Source organism: Capsella rubella, unplaced genomic scaffold (assembly GCF_000375325.1).
Source record: "Capsella rubella cultivar Monte Gargano unplaced genomic scaffold, Caprub1_0 scaffold_4, whole genome shotgun sequence".
In the NCBI taxonomy this organism is placed as follows: Eukaryota; Viridiplantae; Streptophyta; class Magnoliopsida; order Brassicales; family Brassicaceae; genus Capsella; species Capsella rubella.
The window spans coordinates 12211019-12234963 of NW_006238920.1; the positions used below are offsets into that span (position 1 = coordinate 12211019).

Sequence of the window (23945 nt, forward strand, 5' to 3'; positions counted from 1 at the left end):
ACAACTAATATGATCCTATATACGTATATCTATAATAACTACAGCATATAAAGACGAATTCTTAATAATATCAATCAATATTAATCACTGAGATTTTGTCTAATACACATATGCAAGTAATTAATTGAATAGATACATCCTTGATCTTCTTTGGCGTGTGACTGTGTGTATATATATATAATCATTAGTCCACACAAAGAAGAAGAACAAAGTGAAGAGATTATTAGAAAAAATGGCTATCACCTCGAAAAGTTTAATTTCATTTGTTTTCACTGTCATCCTCATCGTATCTTATGTTAATTGTCGTATGACAACTGCTGCTAGTAACCCTGCTGGTACGTATATAGGTTTATTCTTATATTTTAATTTTTTAATTGTGAACAAAAAGTTGTTATGTTTCAGTGAAAGTATATATTATATTTGTATTGGGTTAATTATGATTTTTTAAAAATTAACAAAACGTTATTAATGTATAGGTTATAGAATAAAGCAGCAGAATAGACAATGCTTCGCGGCAGAAGGGTATTTATGTCGTCGTGGAGATGGCGGATGTAATACCTTTTGTCTAGATCATGGTTATGATTATGGCTTTTGTGTTTACGTGCATGGAACTAGTTGTTGTTGTCGGACATTCCAAAGTAACTTAATGTAATCAAATGTCTTTGTATTTGCTTCAACAAATAACATCGTTTATTATTTTTAAATGTTTGACTTATTTTGTTTATACATAAAATTCTAGGATAAAATAAATTAAATTCACTAAATCTAAATTTATTTGATTAAACTTGAGCAATAGCTTCTGCAATTTGAAAAAATAAACAAATTCTAAAGCAAAGTCAAAATACAACTTATAATGAAATGTAAAATAAACAGGAGTTTTTTCCAACACGTTTTAAAATTGTATATAACAAAAAATAACAGTAATATCACCTAATGTTTGAACGTAACTCACAAAAAAACTTTTTTTTTTTGTCAACATGAGTTTACAATAGAAAGGTTATGTTCTTTATCAAATTTTGACCAGGAAAAATATACCTTTTTATGGTAAAAAAAAAACTTATTTCTTCACATTACCTGACCAAATTTATTTAGTGGTTTCTTTATTCGGATTTATTTAGAATTTTATTGGACTTATTGGTAATGTTGTTGAAGAATTGACCGAGAGAAAAATCCTGACTTCAAATTTCTTTCATTTTATGAGGTTTTTATAAATTGCAAACAAGATGAAGAAGAATCATGTAAACAAAATAGTATATAAAAATAAACGACATGGGACAGATCTATGAAGTGTCTAATTAATAGTATATAAAAAAAATATTCAAAGAATCATTATCTTTTATTAATGTACACAAACATTTGGACAAATAAACAAATATTTGGACCGAATGGAAACAATGTACTGGTTGAAGCAGATTAAGCTGATTAGATAGATCGATCAAACATAACAAAAAACATATCATATATAATATAAGCAAACTACAATATAAGCATATCAAGTAGATCTGAGGGTATAAATACAAATGAAGCAGTTCATATGCAGTCTTGGGCGATCAATCAGTTTCTGTTTTCGAAGGTTCTACCACAATCTCGATCACATCTAATAGGAAGCAAATGAATTGTTTTAGTTATAATCTATATATATAAAGTTAGCTTTTCTCTCTTCTCATGCTGCCACCTAAGCATCCACATAAGCCACATTTTTGTTTTTACATTAAATAAATTTAAAACATTCACTTTGTGCATATTTATGTTACTTATTTAATTATTAGAAAGTTTATAAATAAAAATAAATTATGTAAATAAATGAAATGTGAAAATAAGAAAAAAATATTTTAATTTTTTTATTAGTGGTAATAATATAATAAAACAACATTTATGTAATTTTATATATAAAGTTTAAAAGAGGAAAACTAAAACTGAAAGTGAAATATTAGTTTATAACATGATCAAAAAGAAAAAAAGAATGACATTTCATAAATTGAATCAAATTTTTTAAATCCAAATTTGAGTATTGAAAGGTAATAATTAAACAGAAAATAATTATAATATATTTAAAAATCAATTAAAAAGACAATAAAATATCACAATATAAATGAAAAATTAACAAAAAAAAATTATAAACTTCCCGCGCGTAGCGCGGGTCAACTACTAGTAATTCATATACTTAAATAAGTTGAAAGATGATATTGTTTTGTTTTCAAAATTTGACCAGGAAAAATAGTACTTTTAGGTATGAATATAAAAAAAAATCGAGTGCAGTGAATTTTGACAATTACTTTGATTAAATTAGAGAAATAGCTATTGCAATTTGAACCAAATCTAAAAATCAAATTGAAAATACAGCTAATTGTTTATTACGAGAATATATTATTGGGCCTTGGCCCAGCTCAATACATTTAATATTAGCAAGTAAAAAATATAATATTTTTTTTAATCGGTGTGAAAGGAAGAGGCCATTGCAGCGCCACGAAGTCTCTTTCTTCATTCTATAGAAAACCGAGAGCTGATTCTTTACGATATCATTTTCATCTTCAATGTTACCCGGACGAGCTCAGATTCATACACACCACTCTCTCTATATGCGTATCTCTATACACAGGAGCACTCGCGGATCTCAATTTCAGGTGTTTGCGATTCCGATTTAGGTTCGATAGGTTCGATGGTGGATCATTACCAAGTTCTAGGCCTTGCGAGAAACGCGACGAAGAAAGAGGTTAAGGATGCGTTTCGGAGATTGGCGATAAAGTATCATCCTGATAAGCACGCGCAGTCTCCGGAGCACGTTCGGAGAAACGCCACCGTGCGATTTAAGCTTGTATCGGAGGCGTACGAAGTTTTGAACGACGATCTGAAACGCGCTTCTTATAACGCTGTTAGCGACTCCGATTGCTTTCGCCGCGGTTCGTATAGTAGTAATCCGTATGGGAATCGTAGTGGTAGAGCGTATGGCTCTGGCTATGGTTACGGTTATGGTTACTCTGCGAAGAATCGCCAGTCCTCTAGTTTCAGCAGCGGATTTGATATGACCTTTCGGTACTTGACTACACGCGCGTTTCTACTTAATCTCGCATTAGCTGGGTATGTGATAACTTCGTACTTCTGTCTTTTGGTTGATTGGTATCTGAATATTTGCTGTAATTGGCAAATTCCTTGCTCAATGTTGTATCCTTACTCAAGTGGTCTCTTGTGTTTGTTTCCAGTGGTTTGTACTTTGCATTTACTGCAATCGATACAAGCGGAGAAACACTATGGAAAATGCGTAACTCAGGGGTGAGTACCATATTATCCATCAATTCTCTCGCCTTTTAAGCTATTGGCTGTTTTTGTAATCTTGCATTCTTGCCTCTCTTTTTTCTTTTGTCATGTGATACACAAGCATTAGTGTCTATGCAAAATTCAACTGGGATTTTTTTCTTTGCCTGTTGCTGGATGGATCTTAGTGTATGTATACTCATATTTATAATAAGATTGAAGTTCTTGTGAACTAAATGTGCTTGATGATCATTTCTGTGCATCTAGTCTTGTGGTCATAGCTGTAACTAGTATAAACTAGTGTAGCAACTAGTGTTGTTTGGGTATTTGTTTTTCTTATCTGTCTTTTTAACAGAGCGAATAAATGACAATACTTTTGCATATTTTCAGAAATCATTCGAAGAAGCAATGGAATCAATCGAGAAATCAAAGGCACATAAGGATGAAGGGTGAAAGAGAGGAAGAGGACTCGAAGGTACTACTTTGACTTTGACTTTTAAGCTCTTTTGTGAGCTGCTTGATGAGTTGATGGGTTTGTGTGGGGCATTGCTAGCGACTCTTCTAGATTTCATTTTCGTAGGAAGAAGATGTGTCATTGTGCACATACGTATAGTTCAAAGTAAATAATATAGAAAAATAGCAAACTTGATTTTTTATAAATGAACCTATTAGAAGTTGAAACCCCCACCTTTTTTTTAATTTACCTTTCCTACCAAAGGATTGATCATTTATTTTTCTTGTTGGTATGCAAATCTCTTAACTTGGGCATAAAGAGACATATCTATAGTGTTATGTTAATTTATTTTCTCGTCACAGTTATTTATCTCTCCAGATATCTAAATATTATGAGAAAGTCCTGCTACAAGCAATTGTTTTTGAGTCTTTTGAGTTTCACAATGGCAAAGCAAAGATGGGGGATGTCCTGATATAAAAAATATATGTATTTATTGGGCTTGGAGACATTGTTGTATTAGTGGTCGTAACGTATTTGATTGTCTTATAGTATAAAAGATGCTGAGAAGATATTTTACCTTGCTCAGTTGAAATATCGAATGGATTATTATATATAGTTTTCTATATTTTCAACGGTGAGAATACTCCGACACAATGCGCATAATGAACTTTAGCTTCCGTTTTTATACCACCAACTAACCCACACAACTCAAGGACTTTGTCATATATTCAAATTTACTTTTAAGACATCAAGCTTGGCTGAATAATTTTTAAAATAGATAGATTTGTTGTGACTTATCCGCTAAACAGTTTAAAAGTCAATAGAACATAGATTCGATCCATTACATCGATAAACAAAAAAAACTATGAACAAGATTTGATTATTCATAAAGGTTGTTGATGCATAGAAAAAATCTATATATAAAAAAAAAAGTTATAACGAGTCACATAACTTTCCAAGATTCAAGCGTCGGAAAAGTTGAGTTAGTAGTATCAAACTCCACGGCCGCTGCAATAGACTTGGCTGATGATGGCAATCCTACGCCGCTGGTACCGGAATAGGTGTTCCCAACTGCGAGATTTTCCTGGTGATGGTTAGACAAAAATGCAGATGTATCAAGCATAGGAACCGCCGTGGATCGATCCGATGGGAGTTTGTCGACGATCCTAAGCGGCTCCGGCCTGACGATCGGAGCGAAAATCCCGTAAGAAGAAGAGTCGTGGGTGTAGTTGGCGCCGGTCACTTGCTGAACCATCTGGCGAAAGTTAGACGGATCCGCAGTTATGAAAGTAGTCTGAGATTTCTTGGAAGCGCGAGACTTGCGCTTGGTTGCTCTTCTACCTTCCCCAAGAAGGCAGTTACGTTTCCGTTTAGCTACTCCGCCGATGATATCTGGATCGGATCCACAGGCGGAGACGTTAGAGGAGAGAGTGTGAGTGGAAGAAGGGTGGGAGACGGCGGCGGAATCGAAGAAAGAGGAGGGAAGGAGTGGTGTGGCTGTCGATGATGATGTGACGGTGGTGTGAAGAGCTCTGGCGAGCAAATCGTCATCGTGAGAGAAAGAATCAGAAAGCAACCATGAATCGACGTTGAAACCTTGTCTATACAACCAAGAGTCGAGGTTCGTTAATTCGTCGGAAGTCACCATGTATAACCCACAGCTGAAGAAGAGTGATGAAGTAGTGGAAGAAAGAGAAGAAGAAGATGGGCTCAAAAGGTTTCTAGAGAGAGAGAGAGAGAGGTAAGAAATGAGAAATGGGGCCGAGGGAGGTGAAGGTTTTATAAGGACGGCGTCCGTCAAGACAAGAAGCGATGAGATGGAAACCGCGTTGAGCGGAGATAGATAGGTACACGTGTCTCAGTTTACTCGTACGGACACTTTTTTTGTTCTTGTGTTCAACGAGTGAGAGTTTTTGTCAGGTTGGATTCATAAAAACGTTGACTGGATGTATTAATATTTTTCCCACTATTAAATTTTATCTGTTTATTTTGTTATAAAATGGTTTCGTTTTTTTTTTTTGTGTGGTTAATGAAAAAATTCAGATATCAAAAAAAATAACTCGGACAAGAAGATACTGTACTTGCAATAATGATCCAATAGGAATATGTACATTCAAATTAGATGCAATCAATCAATCCAAATATATATTTATCCCCAATAATCGACGCGTAGAGATAAAGGTAGACATGCAAAATAACCAAAAATACAAAAAGAAGGTCAATTTCCAACGGCTGATTCATTCTAATGCCTCGAATTAAAATGCTTTGTTGTTGCTCAATAGCATTGCACACCAAAGAAGAAAGAGAATTTTTAAAAAAATACTACTTCAATAGAAGAATGAATGTCTCGTTTTCAGCTTATTCGGCCTTTCTTTTGTTTACCCTGACCTGAACGTCCCTTTTGTGGCTTTAATTAAGCCTTTTCACAAAGTGATTTTACCTTTTTGATTATAAAAAAAGAAAATACTTAATCTAAGTTTTTACTACTACATACTTGGTGGTTACTAAGCGTCAACATAATTTTGAGGTCTATGACATGTTTTTCTTTCTTCTTCCATGTGACTTAAAACAGTTTATTTCGTTTTTACTTTCATAGGAAAAATATATACATGAAAGTACGTATTTCGTACCACTTGTGTTATGTAAAATTGTGTTGACCCGTTTTAGATTAACCTTCTTTTTCTATTATTTCTTTTGGCGTCGCCATCGTCATTACTCATACTCACTATCTTCCTTTATTCAACTCGGAAATATAAATAAAATTCGCAATATACAACTCTGTCCGACAAAGTCTTCTTCATGTAAATTGGTTGTAGTATCAGTCTATTAGATAGTTGCTGTTTCTGTGATATATATTCAAAATTCCATGTAATCCCAAATAACTATACTGTGTACTTTATATGATTAGTTTTCAACGCGTTAAAAATGATTATGCGTTTGAAATAGTGAAGATGAAATCCATTCAAAGCAGGCCATATATATATTTATTTTCGTTTTGTGTATGATTTATAACTAAAAATGTTGAAAATCGTTTTTTTTATAGAGATTGTTTCACCTCTCAACTTCATATATATAATCAACTTTATCAATTGTAGTAGATCGTTCCACTAATTAATCCACTATATCGCTTTATTGAAATTTGTAACCACAAAAGTACTATATCACCAAATTATTTTGTACATGTCATCGACTTTTATCCTACTAATTAATTGAATAATCCACCCCCTATATATATATTCAGTAGATGAAAACTCGATCGATTGAACACCTCTGTACTAAAAGATATATTGGTTGATTAATATTTAACCTGTCATATAAAAACAATTTTGTAAAGGTTTACAAACACACAGTGACACAGATACACTACACATATATACCACTCAGCACACAGGATATAAGATAGTCAACTATTGACTCACACCGCTGGATTAGTAGTAGATTACCACTTGTACGAGTCGGCGACGTCTCGTCCTTGTTTATAACATGAAGAAGAAAAACACACACACATATACACCAATACTTACAATTTCTTTCTTTCTTACGTTGTAGTGTTTACGTGATATCAACTTTTAGCACATTAATTATACATTGACGAGACGACTCACCTCAGCTATGCTGGTTCATCATTAGTTTGGTATACTATAGTAGTATTACATAAGCATAAGCATAAGCAAATGTTAATATTCTCGGTTGGAAATTTCTATAAAAATAGTATTTCTCAAAGACTAGTCCAAAAGAAGAAGAAAAAACGTATTAATTCTTATTATTAATCAAATAGAAGAAGAACAAAGTCAATAGACGCCAGCTGTGACGTGAGCTACTTATTATACGATGTAATCATGATGGTCTAATGACGAGACCGGAGAAGCTTAAGCTAAAGCGGTCGTCGTGTCTCGTGTGTGTCCTTTTTTTTCTTTTTTCACCACCGAAAGCTTTTCTCATTATTTTAGTTCCCAAGTGTACAACTAACTGACTGACACTCCTGTCTTGTCAGCCTCCCATGTTTCTTCCTACGGGTCGGCTTCGACTCCATTATCATAGATTCCTTCGTTTTTCCACCAACTTGAGAGTTTTCTTACCGATTCATTATTTCAGACTTCCCAAAATAATAATAGTCTTATTAATTAATCCCCAGTTGATTATAGTAAGCTTATATACACTAGGAAAGGAAAAACCAAACCCATTGTATAGTTATTGATTTTAGATTTGCATTGTGTCAATAATTTCTTAATAATATTACTCGTTTTACGTATATAACTGAGGACCGTTATCTAAAATATGGGCCTTTTAAATATGGTCCTTATTATATGGGCCTAATTACTTAAAGATGGGCTTAAATGAAGCTAGGGCTCGGATCCCCCTCTCTGCGACTCTCGCAATTTCTCTCGTACTGGGTTTGTTGAATTTGATCGGTGGTAATCGGAAAGTAAATTACGTTGAAGCTCTCAGTGTAGAGGATTCGGGAGGTTAACGTTGAACTGAATAATGGAAGGGGAAGAGCTGCAACGTCATCAGAATGGTTCTTCTGTTCATAACCAGACAATTAGTTATGGTTATGGAAGCTCGCTTTCCTACGATCAATCTCAAGACATTGAATCTGCCGCAAGCAATGCTCTTCTCCGAGAACAAGTATGTATCATATTTTGATTTATGCGATTAAGTTTCTATTTTTTTTTTGTTCCAGGACGTGGCTGAAGGTAACCAAGTTGATTCGTTGTTGTGAATTTTTCAGGAAATTGAAACGCAGAAGATTATACAAGGTCAAAGGTTCTGTCTTTCTTCTTGGTTTGTTCTTTGTATCCATCTATTATATACATATATCTGAGCATCCTGCTCTTCTTATCCATGGGCAATTCAAAATTTCGTGTCTTTAGTCGGTTTGTGTTTTAATTGGAAATTTTCCCCTATTTCAGAGAAGCTGGGTCTTCAGTAGCTGGTGACTCTGAGCATAACACTGATATTCTTCGATATCGTACTGACCCCAATGCTCTGAAGGTGTCTCATTTACTATTTTATTTAATCCTCAAGTGGCTAATAGCTTAATTAGTCTATAGCATTCATCACATAAAGTTTTACACAAATTCGTTTATGCAGGAACATTTGCTAAAGTTCACTGCAAATCATAGAGCAGAAACAGCTGCAAAGCGTGGTGGGAGTGTGAGTACATGCGGAGAAGGTTAGTTATAGTTCATGAGCTCGGGCATTTAGGAAAATTCACTAAACCTGTCCAATTAACGACTTTTATCCATACTAGGTAATGTGGATGTTGGAAACGGTTATGGTATTCCGGGTGGAGTTGCCTACGCGGGTCACTCCGAGCTCAGTGGGAAGCCTGAACCTATTAATGCTTCAAACAATTTGCCTGAATATCTCAAACAAAAATTGAAGGCCAGGGGAATTCTTAGAGATGGTACAGGGGCGGCTACATCCAACACACAAGATGTAAATATCCATCTCTCTCACTGTAATCGTTGGCAGCATATATCTGTTATCACTTGACCATGTTTCAACCCTTTTGTTTCAATCTTTGTTATTCTTGTTGTTGACATTTTGACGTATTTGTTTGCTTGTGATTCTTCTCTTTTCCAGACATCAGCGGTTAGTTGGAATAGACAGGCAAATTTACCTTTTCCGACAAATGCAAGCACCTTACCATTAGGATGGGTATGAATGAGTAAACTTAACATCTTATCTTCTTTGCTTCACTATAAACTGCTGCATACTGGGAAATTGTGTTGATTATTTGAAATTCTTCACATGCGTGTGATATTATATCTTATTGCTTAAATATGGCCGCTTATGGTTCTGATGATGTGTGTATTAGTGTTAACTGTTTGGACACCTAAACTTGTTCTGTTTTTATCAGGTAGATGCGAAAGATCCTGCTAGTGGTGCTACATATTACTATAACCAACATACCGGAACATGCCAGTGGGAAAGGCCTCTTGAGCTATCTTCCACCACACCATCTTTGCCTCCTAAAGAAGATTGGATTGAAACACTTGATGAAACCTCTGGTATGCTATTCACACATTTAGTCATCCTTATGACTATCTCTTGTCTAAAATATGCATATCCACGATTATAAAAGGTTAATATGATTCTCCTTTTAAATGAATTTTATAACGATCTTTATCACAGTGGAAAGAACCTACATCATCACATGTTAGAAAATAGGAATGAGGAATCCATATTTTTAATGCTGGAAATTTGTGCTCTCTTATTGACCAGCGTCTTATGATTTCTTTTGTACTGTACATTGTACTTGCAATGCTTGCTTAGTCTTTGGATCCGTTTTGGTTGCATCCCTGAACTTTAAACCTTTTGATTCCTAATGCACAGGCCGTAAGTATTACTACAATACTAGGACACATATGTCGCAGTGGGAACTTCCAAGTTCTTTTCAGAAGCCCGCTTCCACAAACTCTAACAACGCTGTCACGAAAAGTACTGCTACTGGGAACGGCGAGCATCCTCCAGATCAGCTGCCTAGATGCTATGGATGTGGAGGCTGGGGAGTAGGCCTTGTACAAAACTGGGGTTATTGTGTTCACTGTACCAGGTAGGAATCCTTCCATTTTCTCGCTATGTCTTTTGAGTAAGATTGATGCATAGTGACTGCTCGATTTGAGGCTTATGCCTCTCTGCCTTTGCTTAAGGGGACTCATAATATATTGAATGCAGAGTTCTCAATCTCCCAGAACGTCAATACTTGCCAGCAAGTTTAAACAACCTCAAAAAAGCTGGAGATTCTGTCCAAAAGGATCCAAATCAGAGGTAATCTCTCTTAATTTTAGTACTAGGATAAAGATCCTTTCTGGTCTGTCATCTTTCTTAGAAACCGAGTGTGTCAATGTGTCATTAGAGAACGATCATTGACTCTTGTTCATTAGAGAACGATTGTTTGACTCTTGTCCTCTTATCTAGACAACTCATTTGGATATAAATGTTCTCTCAGTCCCTCTTTTCGGAAAGTCAGAATCTCTGTTAGAAAGTGTACCAATTATCAACATAAAGTAAGGATGGAACACATTACATGTAGTAGTGAACCAGGAGGTTTCCATGTGCTAGGTTTACATTTTACTTTTGTAATATACAACTTACACTTGACGCAAAAATGAAAATGGTTGAAGCAGGTCCAGTTCAAAACCTCCCATAAAAAAGGGATTAGGCAAAAAACGTGCTCATGCCGAGGACGATGAGTTGGATCCAATGGACCCAAGCTCTTACTCAGATGCTCCACGGGGTGGCTGGTAATGTCCATAACACCCATTTTAACCACTTTAAATCGCCATGACTTATATTCTGTTGTTTATCTTTCTATCTCTGCTACTTCATCTGAACTGAGGAGAAATACATACCAAATGTCAAACTAAGCGAATTATACACCATAGGAATCACATAACATCAGGTTAATCTGATTCCTTCGCATCTTGCAGGGTTGTTGGACTGAAAGGAGTACAACCAAGAGCCGCTGATACAACTGCCACGGTAATGCCCGTTGACTTTTGAGACTGTGGTTCTACATGAATTCCAAATAACTTGGTTATACTGACCTCACTAACTTCATGATGACAAAATTTAATTCCTAACTTAGTGAGATGGATCTGTGTTGCAGGGTCCTCTGTTTCAACAGAGACCATATCCATCACCTGGAGCTGTTCTGAGGAGAAACGCAGAGGTGGCATCATCGCAGAAGAAGAAACCAAACTCTCAATTTACGGAAATCACAAAGAGAGGCGATGGAAGTGATGGTCTTGGGGATGCAGATTGAGAGCACGACTCATTGTTTAAGATGGATTTTACCTGTCTTCTTCTGCTTTGTCTCTATCTTTCTCCAGATATGATGTGGAGAGTAGGCTGTTTACTAGTTAATGAACACGAGCGGTAATCAATGTGAATTTAAGCACAGGGTTCAGTGTTATATGTATACATATAATCACCATCAATTACTTCAGTATCTTCCATCTTCAACACACTCCAAAACCAGGCTTTTGCAATCAAAAATGTTAAAAACGTTTCTCCTGATTCTCAAAGAGCAAACATGTTTTAGTAGTTAATTACTTTAATGCTATGAACAAACGTATTGGTTTTAGTTTGTCTAAGGATCGAAAGATAGAAATGTTGTGACTTGTGAGTAAAGAAGCCATTCGATCATGTGGATCCAGTTCAACCAAGTGATAAGAAAGTATGAATGGTGAAAACGAGAAGTGTGCGTGCGTCTTTTATTTCGGCTTAAAAACATAACTTAAAATTCGGACAACACACATTTATTGCTTCAGATTTTGTTACAGGAAAAGTAGAACTGTCTGAGAACAAAAAGTTGATTCCGTATAAATTGAGCCGAATCATCTCTCTCTCTCGTTCTGCTCGTTGATTCGAAGCTCCACTTCTCTGCTCTAATGGCGATGGCCGCACTAACAGCTTCTTCTTCTTCTTCTTCGTCTGCTATAACTCTCCTCAACAAGCCTTTCTTACCTAACCGCTCTTCTTTCTTCTCCTCTAATCCACACTCTCCGATTCTCCGATTCTCTGCTTCTGCCTCTGTTCGTCCCCGTTTCACATCTGCCGCCATAAGCTCCGTTGCTCCCGAATCGGTGCGTTCTGCTTCTTGTCCTTTTTCTTTTCTTTAGCTGATTTGGTTTTGCAAGTTTGTAGCTCAATCGATATAATCCTGCTTCAATGGTATTAGCAGGACTTGAATAAAAGTGAAACTCCAAAGATTGAAATAGAGGAGACTCAAGTATTCGCGTGTCCTGTTTGCTATGAACCACTTATGAGGAAAGGACCTTCAGGTATTAACCTGTAAGTTCTTTTTCTTTTCCTCTTCACATTCTTAATAATTATATAGTTTGCTTCTTTCTTTTATCTATGTTTCTCTAAAGCTTCTTTTTGTGAATCTGCAGACAAGCAATCTACAGGTCTGGATTCAAGTGTGGACAGTGTAACAAGACATACTCTAGCAAAGATGAATACTTGGATTTAACTGTCACCGCTGATTTGGATGATTATAATGAAGTCAAACCCATTACTACCGAGCTCTTTAGGTACATCTTTTTTTTTATTTACCTCCACTAACCATCTCTCCTGGTTCTGTTAGTCTTATGTGAGCCTTTTTTGTATGTGAGTAGGAGTCCATTGGTATCATTTTTGTATGAAAGAGGTTGGCGGCAAAACTTTCAGCGAAGTGGTTTTCCCGGTCCAGATGAAGAGGTATCTGTATCTTTGGTCTTTATTTTGTTGATCTTGTTCTTTCCTCATGGTCTTAATACTTTGAAAATGCAGTTTAGAATGGCTGAGGAATACTTCAAAGAGGCAGAAGGTGGGGTTCTTGTGGATGTTAGTTGTGGAAGCGGTTTGTTTTCGCGGAAATTTGCAAAGTCTGGGAAATACTCTGGCGTGATTGCTCTCGACTATTCTGAAAACATGCTTCGTCAGTGCAAAGAATTCATCAAAAACGATAATACTTTTGACAACTCAACTAACATAGCGGTTGTGAGAGCAGACGTTGCTCGCCTCCCTTTCCCTTCGGGTTCTGTCGATGCTGTTCATGCTGGTGCAGCCTTGCATTGTTGGCCTTCTCCTACAAATGCTGTAAGTTCTTGAATTCTCCACAGCTTGATAACCTTTTGCAAATGACAGACACTTGTTAAATTTTGTTCTGGTTGTTTTCAAGATTGCTGAGATCTGTCGTGTTCTAAGAAGCGGAGGTGTCTTTGTCGGGACAACTTTTCTGAGATACAGTCCTTCGACTCCTTGGATCATTCGTCCTTTCCAATCGGTAAAGAGAATTGTAATGATCTATAATGGCTATTCTATGCATAGATTTTGATCGTTATGAATTTTGCATTTTTGCAGAGAATTCTGCAGAGCTACAATTACTTGATGCAGGATGAGATCAAGGATGTGTGCACATCATGTGGTCTCACAGATTACGAAGAGTATATTAAGGATTCTTTTATTATGTTTACTGCTCGCAAGCCATAGAGAGACATCTCTTCATGTAACTGCATTTATATACACTGTAACAATTCAAAATTACAGTAATAAGCAAGTTGATGCGAGTGATTATTGTTCTTGTGACAATTGTTGAACAAGTAGATTAGACAGAGTGAGAAAAATCTGAGTTAGGTGAAATCATTTCTTAGAAGAAAACAAAAATGGAGATAGTCTTTCATATCTGAGTAGAAACAACTTTATATTATTAAAACTCACAAATCCAAGAGTAGTTTCATCAGCACAAAATTTTTAAACTAGACCCCGTTAAAGAAAGAAGACAAATAAATTGAGATTGAATCTTGCTGGTCAGATCAGATCAAAACTGTATCTGTTGGAAGCCTTGTGGGTGATAGTCACGCCTTAGACAGCTTCTGCGGTTTCATGGTTCTTCTTGTCAGCATCTTTGTTTTTGCGACAGCTGAAGTAGAAAAACTGAAGCAGTATCTGAAACAAAGAATAAAGCAAGTTAGAGCTCAGTGAAAAGAAAGGAAACAAAGATCAAGAAGTTGATGAGAGAGATTGTATACAAGAAAATCAAGCACAACACATCCTCCGGCATCAACAAGCCAAGGTAGATTAGGTGCAATTTTTAACCATTCCACACTGTTCACAAGAATGCTGCAGCCAAAACAGAAAAAGGAGTTATAAGGTTTTAGGAGTTCAACCAGAGATTCTTTAGAGAGTTAAAGTATTAAGATTGTTAATCTTCACCTTGCAACATAAGTCGTATTGCCAACTAATGCAAAGAAGAACATCAATGGATTCAATCCCTGCAATTTCAAAAGAAGAGCATCAAATGGATTCTTCAGATACAACATTTTTACTTGACTGTAGCCTTGCACCGTATTCATTATACTTGCTTACCTCCACATGTCCTCTCCTCATCTGCAAAAAAAAAAGATATCGGAAAGGAACTTTTGATTTAGCTAAAACTGTTATAAACAATAGCTCAGATGAATAAATTTGTTATAGACGATTCAAAAGCCTTTTACATTGAGACAGATTTGGGGAAGCCTTCCACCCATGTAAATGGCTGCCATTGCCCACCCCAAAAACATTCCAATTCTGCTGCTTTCTCCACCACCATGTTCTACTACATTGCCACCAGTGACCTGAAATAGAGCCAATAATATCTACATTAAGTTTTCTAGTTTAAGAAAGGGTAACCAGAAATTCCTTCGATATAAAAGATGGTATACACGAAATGCATAAATTATAATGCACCACTTATGAGTACCTGCAAAAGCTTTCTTGCTGCCTGAACTACAAACACTCTATCTCTCTCTCCCAAAGCCATAGTTCTTGATTCACTTAGCAAATTGGGAAGGTTGAATGTTCCGAGAAACATGAACGCAGAGACCTGTAAGAGAATAATCGAATGATATTCAACAAAGAAATCGCTAAGAATTGGTAAATCAACACCAGGCATTGTGAATAAGGCTAACCACGCATAGCATTGATTTGGTGGAAGGAGGCAGTGAAGGAGGTGTGGCATCCCCAGGAAGCAAGGGCTCTTCAAGAGTTGGTTCACTGTGACCACGAGCCATTCTCTGAGCTAAGACAGATCCAGCTGGTGGTGTATGACTACTCGACAAAGATCTTGCCGACCTGTCAGAATTAAAACGTGAAAAAGTCTTGCAACCTTTTAACAAATCTTTTGCTTAAATAAATATATTTCATCATAATGCAGAGTGGCCCGAGTAAAGAATCAAATGGCATCATTACGTGTAAAATAGTTCTCTTCCGGTAAAACTATTTCTATGACTCCCAGGAATCATAGTGATAGGTGTAGTATGACCGCCACAAGGAGCAGTATCAGAGCTATTTCTCCACCGGCCTGGAATTTTGGCATCACTGATTATGTTTGATATACGTTCTGCTTCAGCCTACACCAAGCATTCATACCCAAGCTGTTTTAGCATCTAAATAAAAAGGCCTCAAAACGAAAAAGTACACTGATCAAATAGCATACCATCTGATTTCTTCTGTTTTTCAACCGTGGATAGATATGACCGTAGTATATAGATTGAACAAAGAGAACTGATGTAGTAACTGTATACAACTGCAAATAAATCACCCGTATCAAGCAAAGATACAAAAAAAAAAATAGTAACCGTACAGCTGCTTCTAGTCTTTTGTAATATACCAGTGCCATGTAGAATTGTGTTGGAAGCTGCAAAAAAAGAAGTTTAAAAATTCAGAATTAACTAAACTACTCAAAGTGAGATAACAAGATTGAGAAGACTTGGATTCACTCACAGTAGCTGGTTCCATCAAGCAGCCAAGAAGATTGAAGATATCTCTACACCAAATTCAAAATTTTGCCAATTCCATTAAACCAAGGGATTGACATATCACTCAATGAACAAGCAGAAAGCAAAATCATTTGACATAGTTAGATAATAATCTCTTCTTACCCAATGATCCACGTCGTTAAGAAGGCAATAGAGAGACCTTCAGTGGATTTTTCACTGTAATTAGTCATAATCTGAGGTATCTCGGCAACACCCCAACTCACAACACTGATGACACCAAGGGAAAGTGACAATCCATCTCTAAAACTGCTGTGGAGAAACATCCTTCTTCACAGCCAAAAAAAAAAAACCAAACAAGTCCCTTATTAGTGAGCAAAAGATAACGTATTTTTTTATTGTGTAAAACACTAGAAAGAAACCTAGTGTTAGAAGACGAAAAGGAAAGGACTTTACACTAGAATGTCCACATTTTTAAGAAGGAAGAATAGGAAACATATTTCAAACAGTAGAAAACGAATCCTAGAGAATTAAAAAGTGTGGTCAAATAATTCACAAGCTAGGCTATTAGATTCAGAAACAAAAAGACCCCACAAACTGAATATTCCCCTAAAAAACCCAAATCATCCCAGGAATCAAGAGTCCTCCATTTAAAGCTAACAAAATCGGAAACGTTACACACACACAATCTGGTTTCGACATCCACATAATTAATGCACACCATTGTTAACATGTAAATATCCGGTTTCATGAAAAAAAAAGAAGAAAGGGACGACATCGATTCATTGATGCATTAACATAAGGAGAAACAAAAAAGATTGGTATTTCGTTTACAATCATCTATCTATCTATAAACACATGAATGGAAACCAAAGTTATTACCTTTTTCCAGAAGAAAAGGAGAAACCTGTGAAAATGAAATGATTCGATTCGACGGGTTTAGCTTCAAAGATTTATCCGCGAGATTTTTTGTTGTTTTTAAAAAAAAATAAAGGAGAGGCCTTTAAGCGTTTAAGATGTAGCTTTGGGTGGACTGCTTTTGTTTCTTATGGTGGCGATACCTCATGTCTTCCTTCTGGAATTCATCCTTCAATAGAGAGAGTTTTCTTTATTTCTTCTTCAAACTCCAAATATTGAAAACAAATATACTATTATTACATTTTCCTTTTCCGGGTTCTTATTTTAATTTTAGTTTTCTATATACATGAATATTTTTGCATTATTTTCTGGCTATAAAGAAGAGTATTATAGTGGATTTGGTTTCGATTTTAGTCTGATTCTGTTTGTTTTTGGAAATTATTGGCGATAATCTGAACGACAAAATAAAAGATACTCATCCTCCTTATACGAGCGGAAAACAATTTGGAAAATTTATTAGGAAGTGAATACAGACTTTTTGTAAATTTGGATTTAGGGACCAATTGAATTTATGCGGCAGGCTTTTTACCATAAAAACTTTGGTTTCAGTACAATCAATATTCGTGTAAGAGAAACACTCTATGTTCTCCAAACCATTTCAATTATACAAGTAAGTAAGTTTAGTAATATTATAACAAATAAATATAAATAAAAGTATATAATAAAGTTTTGAGTGGAAGAGAAAAGTTGACAACCAAACCAATTAGGAATTGCCCACCCAGTAGGCCACTCTCTCTCCCAGGAATCATTGCCAATATTGCCGGTTCAGTGAATCGTTCCGGTTCAGTTTATCCGCTCGATTGGAGAAATTAATCGATTTCAGATGAACCAAAAGTCACGGCGCGCTATATTATATGGGCCTCAAAAGTCCATCTATGTGACCTGATGATTTTAAGGCCCAATGAGCGTCTTATTATATTGTTTTCATTAAGACAAGAATAAATGCTTAACTGTCTTGTCTTCTTCTTCACACGGCCGCGAATCTATTCAAGCAGATTTGTATAGAAGGAGGAGATTGGAAAAACGAAAACAAAAACACAATCCAATTTTTTTTCTTGAGAAGAAGATCCAGGGATTACAAAACCCTAGAGGAATCTCTTCAAATCAACCTTAAAAACCACCTATTCGGCAATGACAAAGAAGAGAAAGCTCGAATCTGAACCCAATGAGTCGTCAGAGGCGATACAGAAGGCATGTGAAAAGGAGGAACCAGGAATCAGAAATGATGATAATCAAAGGGACGACGACGAAAAAGTAGAACAAGCCACACTAAAGGAAGAGGGAGCTCAAGATGCTGATATTACAGAAGCGGGGACGTTGTCAGGATCTAGGAATTCGATTAATGAGGATGATGAAGAAGGAGAGCCCATCGAGGATCTATTAGAGCCCTTCTCAAAGGATCAACTTTTGGTTCTTCTCAAGGAAGCTGCAGAGAGACATCGTGATGTAGCTGATCGAATCCGGATTGTAGCTGATGAGGATCCTGTTCATCGTAAGATCTTCGTTCACGGGTTAGGATGGGATACTAAAGCCGACGCACTTATCGAAGCTTTTAAACAGTACGGAGAGATCGAAGACTGCAAATGCGTGGTTGATAAGGTATCTGGGCAATCTAAAGGTTATGGCTTTATCCTCTTTAAGTCAAGGTCTGGTGCTCGTAACGCCCTTAAGCAGCCTCAGAAGAAGATTGGCACTCGTATGACTGCGTGTCAGCTGGCCTATTTAGGGCCTGTACAGGGGAACCCTGTTGCGACCCCTGCTCAGCATTTCAACCTTGAGAATGTTCAGAGGAAGATTTATGTTAGTAATGTTAGTGCAGACCTTGACCCGCACAAGTTGCTGGAGTTTTTCTCAAGATTTGGGGAGATAGAAGAAGGTCCTCTGGGGCTTGATAAAGCTACAGGGAAACCCAAAGGTTTCACTTTGTTTGTCTACAGATCCGCAGAAAGTGCCAAGAAGGCCTTGGAGGAGCCACATAAGACCTTTGAAGGCCATGTCTTGCATTGCCATAAAGCAAACGATGGGCCAAAACAGGGTAAGCAACATCAACAACATCATCATCATCACTATAATTCTCACAATCAAAATACTCGCTACCAAAGGAACGAAAACACTGGTTATGGTGCACCTGGTGGCCATGGACATTTCATAGCTGCTCATAACCAAGCTGCACAGGCGTTAAACCCTGCCATTGGTCATGCCCTTACAGCTTTGCTGGCATCTCAGGGTGCTGGATTGGGTTTGAACCAAGCATTTGGGCAGGCTTTGTTGGGGACATTAGGCACAGCTAGCCCAGGAGCTGCAGTCGAAATGCCAAGTGGCTATGGTACTCAGTCAAATATCGCACCTGGGGTCTATCCTGGGTATGGTGCCCAAGTCGGCTTTCAGGGCGGTTATCAGACTCAGCAACCTGGTCAGGGTGGTACTGGAAGAGGGCAGCATGGTGTTGGGTATGGTGGTCCTTACATGGGTCATTAGATGTAGCCGTTCAGGTATATATTTCATCTGTTTCATTCATCTTCGTTTGGTTCCGTTATGATATGACTCTTATATATCTTAAGACATGGCATTGCTGTCTTGTGACCATGGTTAACTCCATTATGTTAAGCTTTTTGCATTACAACATCATCGTTTTCAAAATTACTGTGACTTCTGTTTTGTTTCAGAAAGTGTTCGGTTTTGCACCCGTTTTGTAAAGGTCGTCTCTTATTTTCTCAATCCATTGTGCAGATATTCAAAAACAGTTCTTTTAATATTGGCATGGTGAATCTTCTGAAGTTATTAAGGAGCTGATGCAAATGGAGTTGTTTAGTTTTTGGATGAAATGTTACTCTTTTCGTGTCTTCAAAGGCCATGACTCTTCAAACCTTTCAAGAAGTTTTTGTTTTCCCCTACTTATTTTCCCAACTCATTTTATGATATCCCAAATACACTGCTCTATTTTACTAATATCGTCTCTATTTTGAGTATTTTGTTAACGTTTTCAATTGTAAAGCTTAATCACTCTGTTTGAATTCGTATTTTCCATTTTCTTTGTTCCCTCTTATGTTTGCGGTTTTGTGAGTTTTTTTCGCTGCACGTAATTCCTTTTGATATTTTGGTTTTGTTCTGTTACTCTGGAACCGTGTGAGAATATGTTTACACTTTCACTATAAATTTGTACATGATGTCTTATCTTGATTTCCACATATAATATTTGCTTAATCCTTATTCCTCTCGCAGGTAATTGCAGACTGAACCCAACCCTAACGTCCCTACAAAATTCTATGGGGTACCTGATATTTGAATGCTACTCATCTCTGCTTTATCCTTTACTGACAAGAGATGTTGTGAATGAATGAATTAGTGGTTTATAACTAAAAGATGTAGGCAATAGTTGTTTACTTGTTTAGGCTTCAGTAGGCATCTGGCTGAACCAAAAAAGCTCAACTTGTTTTGGCTCTGTGCTAAAACAGTTGAACAAGTCTATTTTTTCTAGCTTTTCCTGGTCGTGAAGTAGCATTTTGAATCTGTAGGTATGAATGTCCATCTTAGTTGACCACATCTCAACATATGTCCACTAATGTGTTTTAGTTAAATTTCGATCTGAGTTTAGTAACACAGCTGGAATTGGTGTTTTCTGTCGTATCGTGGAGCTCTGAACTGTCTTCCCAATAAACAGGTAAGTAAAACCGTTTAGCATTGTGAAGATTTGTATATAATCTTAGAACCATTGTCGAGGAAAGAAGCGTGTGGGTTCTATGATGATGTGAATTCTTACACAGAATTTGAGCTGTCTTTTTTTTGTTGTGTGTGTTGTATTGAATCATAGCTTCACGGGGGATAGGACCAGAATAAACTACTTGTCATTGACTAAAGCTAAAGTGCAGAGTTTCTCCCTAGTTGCCCACAAAATTAGTATTTCCTGAACGTAATTCTTTGGTTTGTTGCATTGAACTGATGAAACTTTTACAACACTTGATTCTTATGAGACCTGAGTTGCTACTGCAAAAAAAGAGTCTCTCTGTGACAGGATCAAAGGGCCACACGTGAATATGATTCGAGGGGATATCCCCTAAACAGTGGAGGAGAAAACTACAAAGGTAGAAGGAGAGTCATATGACATTTGATGTGTTGCATGATAAGAAGAAGAGAAGAGAAGAGAAGAGAGTAGTAAAGAAAGAGAAAAGGGGAAACAGAAACACGTGGGAGAACATCCCAAAGAGGAAGCACACGCGGATCTTCATGCAAAGCCCGATTCTCCCATGTGGTCCCTTCCTCCCTTTGTCCCCCCCTCCCCCTTTCTCCTTTCTTTTTCATTTTTACTCTGTTTTTACCATTACAACGAATCTTTTCCCTTTTTATCAAATTTGGTTTTATTTTTTAGTTTAACAAAACTTTCTTGGTTGCTTCCCACCTCTCTCTTTTCATATAACAAGCGCATTTTGGGAAACTTATGTTCGAGAAAGACAAGTCTTTTTAGAGAAAGTGATTTTTAACAAAGCTAAAGTGATTATATATAATAATATAAATAAAAACTACACAATGTCTTGAATATTTTGTTAGATACGAATATTTGTTCGCGAATAAACTTCCGTTTTAAAGTGTTTGTTCACAAGATAATAATAATACTTTCATATCTGATCATAAGTACGGAGACTACTGTTTTTTGTTTGTTTCTTTGTGATTATTATACTTCAAGAAAAGTAGCTTTTAATTGAAAAAGAAAATCCTCAAAGGCACAGTTTAAAGTTCGAGTGTAACAGTTTCAAAGGCAAAAGAAAAAAGTTCTTCTTACTCTTTCTCTTTCTACTATTTCTCTCCTGTGGAGAAACAAAGGCGAGAGATAGAGAGAAGAGAATGTATGTTTGGTTTTATAAACTCTCTGCTTTTACCACAGATTTGTCTCAGACCCACCACTTGGACACAGTTGGGTTCCTTTCTTTCTTTTCTCGATCTCCTCCTTCTTAATCTCCTTTTGTTTTTGAAACTTGAAGCCAGTTTCAACATCATTCTTAAATTCTCTTCACAGTCTCCAACCTCCTCTCCTTTCTCTAGTTTAGTTGTTATCTACAATTTTTAGCACTTTGTACACTGCATGCAAACTTCCCTGATTGTTTTGTTGGCTGTGATTATTGGAAATTCTCAGCTTCTAGGTGGTTAGTTCGAACCAAGGTTTACCTAGACACTGTTTTGTTTCTGTGTAACGGTTGTAAAAATGGGTTCTATTAGAGGAAACATTGAAGAGCCAATCTCTCAGTCATTAACTAGGCAGAACTCTCTCTATAGCTTAAAGCTCCATGAGGTTCAAACCCATTTAGGCAGTTCCGGAAAACCACTAGGAAGCATGAACCTTGATGAACTTCTCAAGACTGTCTTGTCACCAGCAGAGGAAGGGCTTGTTCGTCAGGGAAGCTTGACTTTGCCTAGAGATCTCAGTAAAAAGACAGTTGATGAGGTTTGGAGAGATATCCAACAAGACAAGAATGGAAACACTACTACTCATAAGCAGGCTACGCTGGGTGAAATCACACTTGAGGATTTGCTGTTGAAAGCTGGTGTAGTGACTGAGACTATAGTTCCTCAAGAAAATGTTGTGAACATAGCTTCGCATGGGCAATGGGTCGAGTATCATCAGCCTGGACAACAACAAGGGTTTATGTCATATCCGGTTTGTGAGATGCAAGAAATGGTGATGATGGGTGGATTGTCGGATACGCCACAAGCGCCTGGGAGGAAAAGAGTGGCTGGAGAGATTGTGGAGAAGACTGTTGAGAGGAGACAGAAGAGGATGATCAAGAACAGAGAATCTGCAGCACGTTCACGAGCTAGGAAACAGGTTGAGAACTTAAGTTTGTCTTTTAGTTAATGCTTGTTTGTTAGATGGTCTAGTAATCACATTGAAACTTGCAGGCTTATACTCATGAATTAGAGATCAAGGTTTCAAGGTTAGAAGAAGAGAATGAAAAACTTCGGAGGCTAAAGGTAAAAAGACCGTCTCTTGTTTCATCTAGTTTCGTTTATTGATTTAGTGTTTTTTTTTAATAGAAAATTTGGCTGTAATGGCAGGAAGCGGAGAGGATCCTCCCAAGTGAACCACCGCCGGATCCTAAGTGGAAGCTCCGGCGAACAAACTCTGCTTCTCTCTGATCTTAAAAGACTCTTTCTTTCTTTCTTTCTTTCTTTTCTTCTCCTTCTTCTTTGTGTTGGTTTATATCAGACAGCTCTGTTCTTTGTATATTCTGTAGACTTTATTGACGTTGAACAGTATGTCTTTAAATACATTTCTCAAGTGTAATTCCTTTTGCAGCTGGTTCAAACTTTTGAGTAGCCCTGGGACTTCGGTTATGTAGGGTTTTCGGTTTTTTTGAGTTTCGAAAATCTTGCCGAAATGTCGGTTTTAAATTTTCAAAACAAGGGTAAGATTTGAAATCAGATTAAAGTATCCAATGACTCTGTGCTTCTGAACCTTTTTGGAAGACTGGATGGGGGAAGCCATTTGGGACACTAGCATTGAGCAACAAGGGTAAATTTGTATACTCTTTTGGCTCTTACTTTTGAGCTATGGACACTGGTTTGAAGTCACAGGACTCAAGTGCCGATATTAGCTCTGTCTCTGTGGTACTGTACGTTGAGATTGTCCCTGGTCATGTTGTTCTTAAGCTGCCACATTGTGCTTGTCTTCAAGTTATGTTCTCCATCTAGTTTAACTATCTGAAATGTCACTAGACTTGTTTCTTCTAGACAATCATTATGCATCAGATCTTCCACAGGCGCTTCATTCCACATGAAAGGTGGTGAAACAGGATAGAATTCTCTGTTCTTTCCAACATTGCATCGAGAAAGTACAACACGCTTGTGAATCCCTCAAATCATTTTCCGCAAGCAATTTAGTTAGCTTTGATAACGTAAAACCAAAACCTCTAAAAGAAACAGAGTAGTTAATTTGTTTTTATTGAACAAAGGCCAAACACAAAACGTTGGCGTTTTAACAAAGAAGAAAACGGGCCAAGCGAATAACAAAACAAAGCCCAACAAGCTCATATGGGTCCCACGGTCATCTGCTTCAACGGCTAACCTTGTTTCAGGAC

The 23945-nt window shown here is 36.9% G+C and overlaps 7 protein-coding genes across 17 annotated transcripts; 5 read left to right on the top strand and 2 right to left on the bottom strand.

The window, feature by feature from the left end:
• Positions 1 to 2467: 2467 nt before the first annotated feature.
• LOC17887659 (chaperone protein dnaJ 72) lies at positions 2468 to 4319 on the top strand. Of its 3 annotated transcripts, none has more exons than XM_023784118.1 (4): positions 2468 to 3078; positions 3201 to 3270; positions 3643 to 3727; positions 4069 to 4319. In XM_023784118.1, exons 1-3 carry the CDS (start codon positions 2660 to 2662, stop codon positions 3703 to 3705), a joined length of 552 nt encoding a protein of 183 aa, XP_023639886.1. In that variant the 5' UTR covers positions 2468 to 2659; the 3' UTR covers positions 3706 to 3727; positions 4069 to 4319. The 3 variants fall into 3 exon arrangements, with proteins under 3 accessions (XP_023639886.1, XP_023639887.1, XP_023639885.1); XM_023784119.1 differs by having other exon boundaries at positions 4085 to 4319; XM_023784117.1 differs by having other exon boundaries at positions 3643 to 4300.
• An 82-nt stretch (positions 4320 to 4401) lies between these two features.
• Positions 4402 to 5715, bottom strand: LOC17889728 (calmodulin-binding protein 25). The gene has a single exon (XM_006295607.2). The coding sequence runs from the start codon at positions 5352 to 5354 to the stop codon at positions 4650 to 4652; it is 705 nt and encodes a 234-aa protein (XP_006295669.1). The 5' UTR covers positions 5355 to 5715; the 3' UTR covers positions 4402 to 4649.
• A 2363-nt stretch (positions 5716 to 8078) lies between these two features.
• LOC17887809 (polyglutamine-binding protein 1) lies at positions 8079 to 11680 on the top strand. Of its 2 annotated transcripts, none has more exons than XM_023784080.1 (12): positions 8079 to 8335; positions 8439 to 8473; positions 8620 to 8701; positions 8801 to 8882; positions 8961 to 9148; positions 9296 to 9370; positions 9573 to 9723; positions 10049 to 10268; positions 10391 to 10483; positions 10840 to 10959; positions 11146 to 11197; positions 11325 to 11680. In XM_023784080.1, the coding sequence occupies exons 1-12, from the start codon at positions 8192 to 8194 to the stop codon at positions 11478 to 11480; spliced, it is 1398 nt and encodes a 465-aa protein (XP_023639848.1). In that variant the 5' UTR covers positions 8079 to 8191; the 3' UTR covers positions 11481 to 11680. The 2 variants fall into 2 exon arrangements, with proteins under 2 accessions (XP_023639848.1, XP_006294166.1); XM_006294104.2 differs by having other exon boundaries at positions 8081 to 8335; positions 10843 to 10959.
• A 292-nt stretch (positions 11681 to 11972) lies between these two features.
• LOC17890500 (uncharacterized methyltransferase At2g41040, chloroplastic) lies at positions 11973 to 13784 on the top strand. Of its 2 annotated transcripts, none has more exons than XM_023784401.1 (7): positions 11973 to 12303; positions 12399 to 12511; positions 12613 to 12753; positions 12838 to 12919; positions 12992 to 13300; positions 13383 to 13487; positions 13565 to 13784. In XM_023784401.1, the coding sequence occupies exons 1-7, from the start codon at positions 12109 to 12111 to the stop codon at positions 13691 to 13693; spliced, it is 1074 nt and encodes a 357-aa protein (XP_023640169.1). In that variant the 5' UTR covers positions 11973 to 12108; the 3' UTR covers positions 13694 to 13784. The 2 variants fall into 2 exon arrangements, with proteins under 2 accessions (XP_023640169.1, XP_006293382.1); XM_006293320.2 differs by having other exon boundaries at positions 11974 to 12303; positions 12402 to 12511.
• An 81-nt stretch (positions 13785 to 13865) lies between these two features.
• Positions 13866 to 17086, bottom strand: LOC17888131. Its single transcript, XM_023784400.1, has 13 exons — positions 16840 to 17086; positions 16123 to 16287; positions 15965 to 16007; positions 15852 to 15878; positions 15678 to 15767; positions 15431 to 15591; positions 15151 to 15313; positions 14943 to 15065; positions 14698 to 14817; positions 14570 to 14590; positions 14417 to 14475; positions 14233 to 14323; positions 13866 to 14149 (listed from the first exon to the last, which is right to left on the bottom strand). The coding sequence occupies exons 2-13, from the start codon at positions 16281 to 16283 to the stop codon at positions 14066 to 14068; spliced, it is 1143 nt and encodes a 380-aa protein (XP_023640168.1). The 5' UTR covers positions 16284 to 16287; positions 16840 to 17086; the 3' UTR covers positions 13866 to 14065.
• A 767-nt stretch (positions 17087 to 17853) lies between these two features.
• LOC17888877 (UBP1-associated protein 2B) lies at positions 17854 to 21307 on the top strand. Of its 7 annotated transcripts, none has more exons than XR_002834464.1 (3): positions 17854 to 19367; positions 20098 to 20536; positions 20687 to 21307. XR_002834464.1 is itself a non-coding variant. In XM_006294155.2 (2 exons), exon 1 carries the CDS (start codon positions 18007 to 18009, stop codon positions 19351 to 19353), a length of 1347 nt encoding a protein of 448 aa, XP_006294217.1. In that variant the 5' UTR covers positions 17854 to 18006; the 3' UTR covers positions 19354 to 19367; positions 20098 to 21307. The 7 variants fall into 7 exon arrangements, 3 of the variants coding, with proteins under 3 accessions (XP_006294217.1, XP_023641018.1, XP_023641019.1); XR_002834465.1 differs by having other exon boundaries at positions 20847 to 21307; XR_002834466.1 differs by having other exon boundaries at positions 20888 to 21307.
• A 312-nt stretch (positions 21308 to 21619) lies between these two features.
• Positions 21620 to 23184, top strand: LOC17888615 (ABSCISIC ACID-INSENSITIVE 5-like protein 3). The gene is made up of 3 exons (XM_006294780.2): positions 21620 to 22693; positions 22768 to 22839; positions 22924 to 23184. Exons 1-3 carry the CDS (start codon positions 22073 to 22075, stop codon positions 23002 to 23004), a joined length of 774 nt encoding a protein of 257 aa, XP_006294842.1. The 5' UTR covers positions 21620 to 22072; the 3' UTR covers positions 23005 to 23184.
• The last annotated feature ends 761 nt before the right edge of the window (positions 23185 to 23945 follow it).

What these genes read in the sequence shown, in the direction of transcription:
- LOC17887659 (XM_023784118.1), top strand. Translation starts at nt 2,660, where the DNA reads ATGGTGGATCATTACCAAGTTCTAGGCCTTGCGAGAAACGCGACGAAG. An exon ending in CTTAATCTCGCATTAGCTGG is followed by an intron (nt 3,079 to 3,200) that starts GTATGTGATAAC and finishes GTTTGTTTCCAG; the next exon opens with TGGTTTGTACTTTGCATTTA. An exon ending in GGAAAATGCGTAACTCAGGG is followed by an intron (nt 3,271 to 3,642) that starts GTGAGTACCATA and finishes GCATATTTTCAG; the next exon opens with AAATCATTCGAAGAAGCAAT.
- LOC17889728 (XM_006295607.2), bottom strand. Translation starts at nt 5,354, where the DNA reads ATGGTGACTTCCGACGAATTAACGAACCTCGACTCTTGGTTGTATAGA.
- LOC17887809 (XM_023784080.1), top strand. Translation starts at nt 8,192, where the DNA reads ATGGAAGGGGAAGAGCTGCAACGTCATCAGAATGGTTCTTCTGTTCAT. An exon ending in CTGACCCCAATGCTCTGAAG is followed by an intron (nt 8,702 to 8,800) that starts GTGTCTCATTTA and finishes TCGTTTATGCAG; the next exon opens with GAACATTTGCTAAAGTTCAC. An exon ending in CCGCTGATACAACTGCCACG is followed by an intron (nt 11,198 to 11,324) that starts GTAATGCCCGTT and finishes TCTGTGTTGCAG; the next exon opens with GGTCCTCTGTTTCAACAGAG.
- LOC17890500 (XM_023784401.1), top strand. Translation starts at nt 12,109, where the DNA reads ATGGCGATGGCCGCACTAACAGCTTCTTCTTCTTCTTCTTCGTCTGCT. An exon ending in GGCCTTCTCCTACAAATGCT is followed by an intron (nt 13,301 to 13,382) that starts GTAAGTTCTTGA and finishes GTTGTTTTCAAG; the next exon opens with ATTGCTGAGATCTGTCGTGT. An exon ending in TCATTCGTCCTTTCCAATCG is followed by an intron (nt 13,488 to 13,564) that starts GTAAAGAGAATT and finishes GCATTTTTGCAG; the next exon opens with AGAATTCTGCAGAGCTACAA.
- LOC17888131 (XM_023784400.1), bottom strand. Translation starts at nt 16,283, where the DNA reads ATGTTTCTCCACAGCAGTTTTAGAGATGGATTGTCACTTTCCCTTGGT. An exon ending in AAAACAGAAGAAATCAGATG is followed by an intron (nt 15,592 to 15,677) that starts GTATGCTATTTG and finishes TGCTTGGTGTAG; the next exon opens with GCTGAAGCAGAACGTATATC. An exon ending in TGAGGAGAGGACATGTGGAG is followed by an intron (nt 14,476 to 14,569) that starts GTAAGCAAGTAT and finishes TTGAAATTGCAG; the next exon opens with GGATTGAATCCATTGATGTT.
- LOC17888877 (XM_006294155.2), top strand. Translation starts at nt 18,007, where the DNA reads ATGACAAAGAAGAGAAAGCTCGAATCTGAACCCAATGAGTCGTCAGAG.
- LOC17888615 (XM_006294780.2), top strand. Translation starts at nt 22,073, where the DNA reads ATGGGTTCTATTAGAGGAAACATTGAAGAGCCAATCTCTCAGTCATTA. An exon ending in GTTCACGAGCTAGGAAACAG is followed by an intron (nt 22,694 to 22,767) that starts GTTGAGAACTTA and finishes TGAAACTTGCAG; the next exon opens with GCTTATACTCATGAATTAGA. An exon ending in AAAAACTTCGGAGGCTAAAG is followed by an intron (nt 22,840 to 22,923) that starts GTAAAAAGACCG and finishes CTGTAATGGCAG; the next exon opens with GAAGCGGAGAGGATCCTCCC.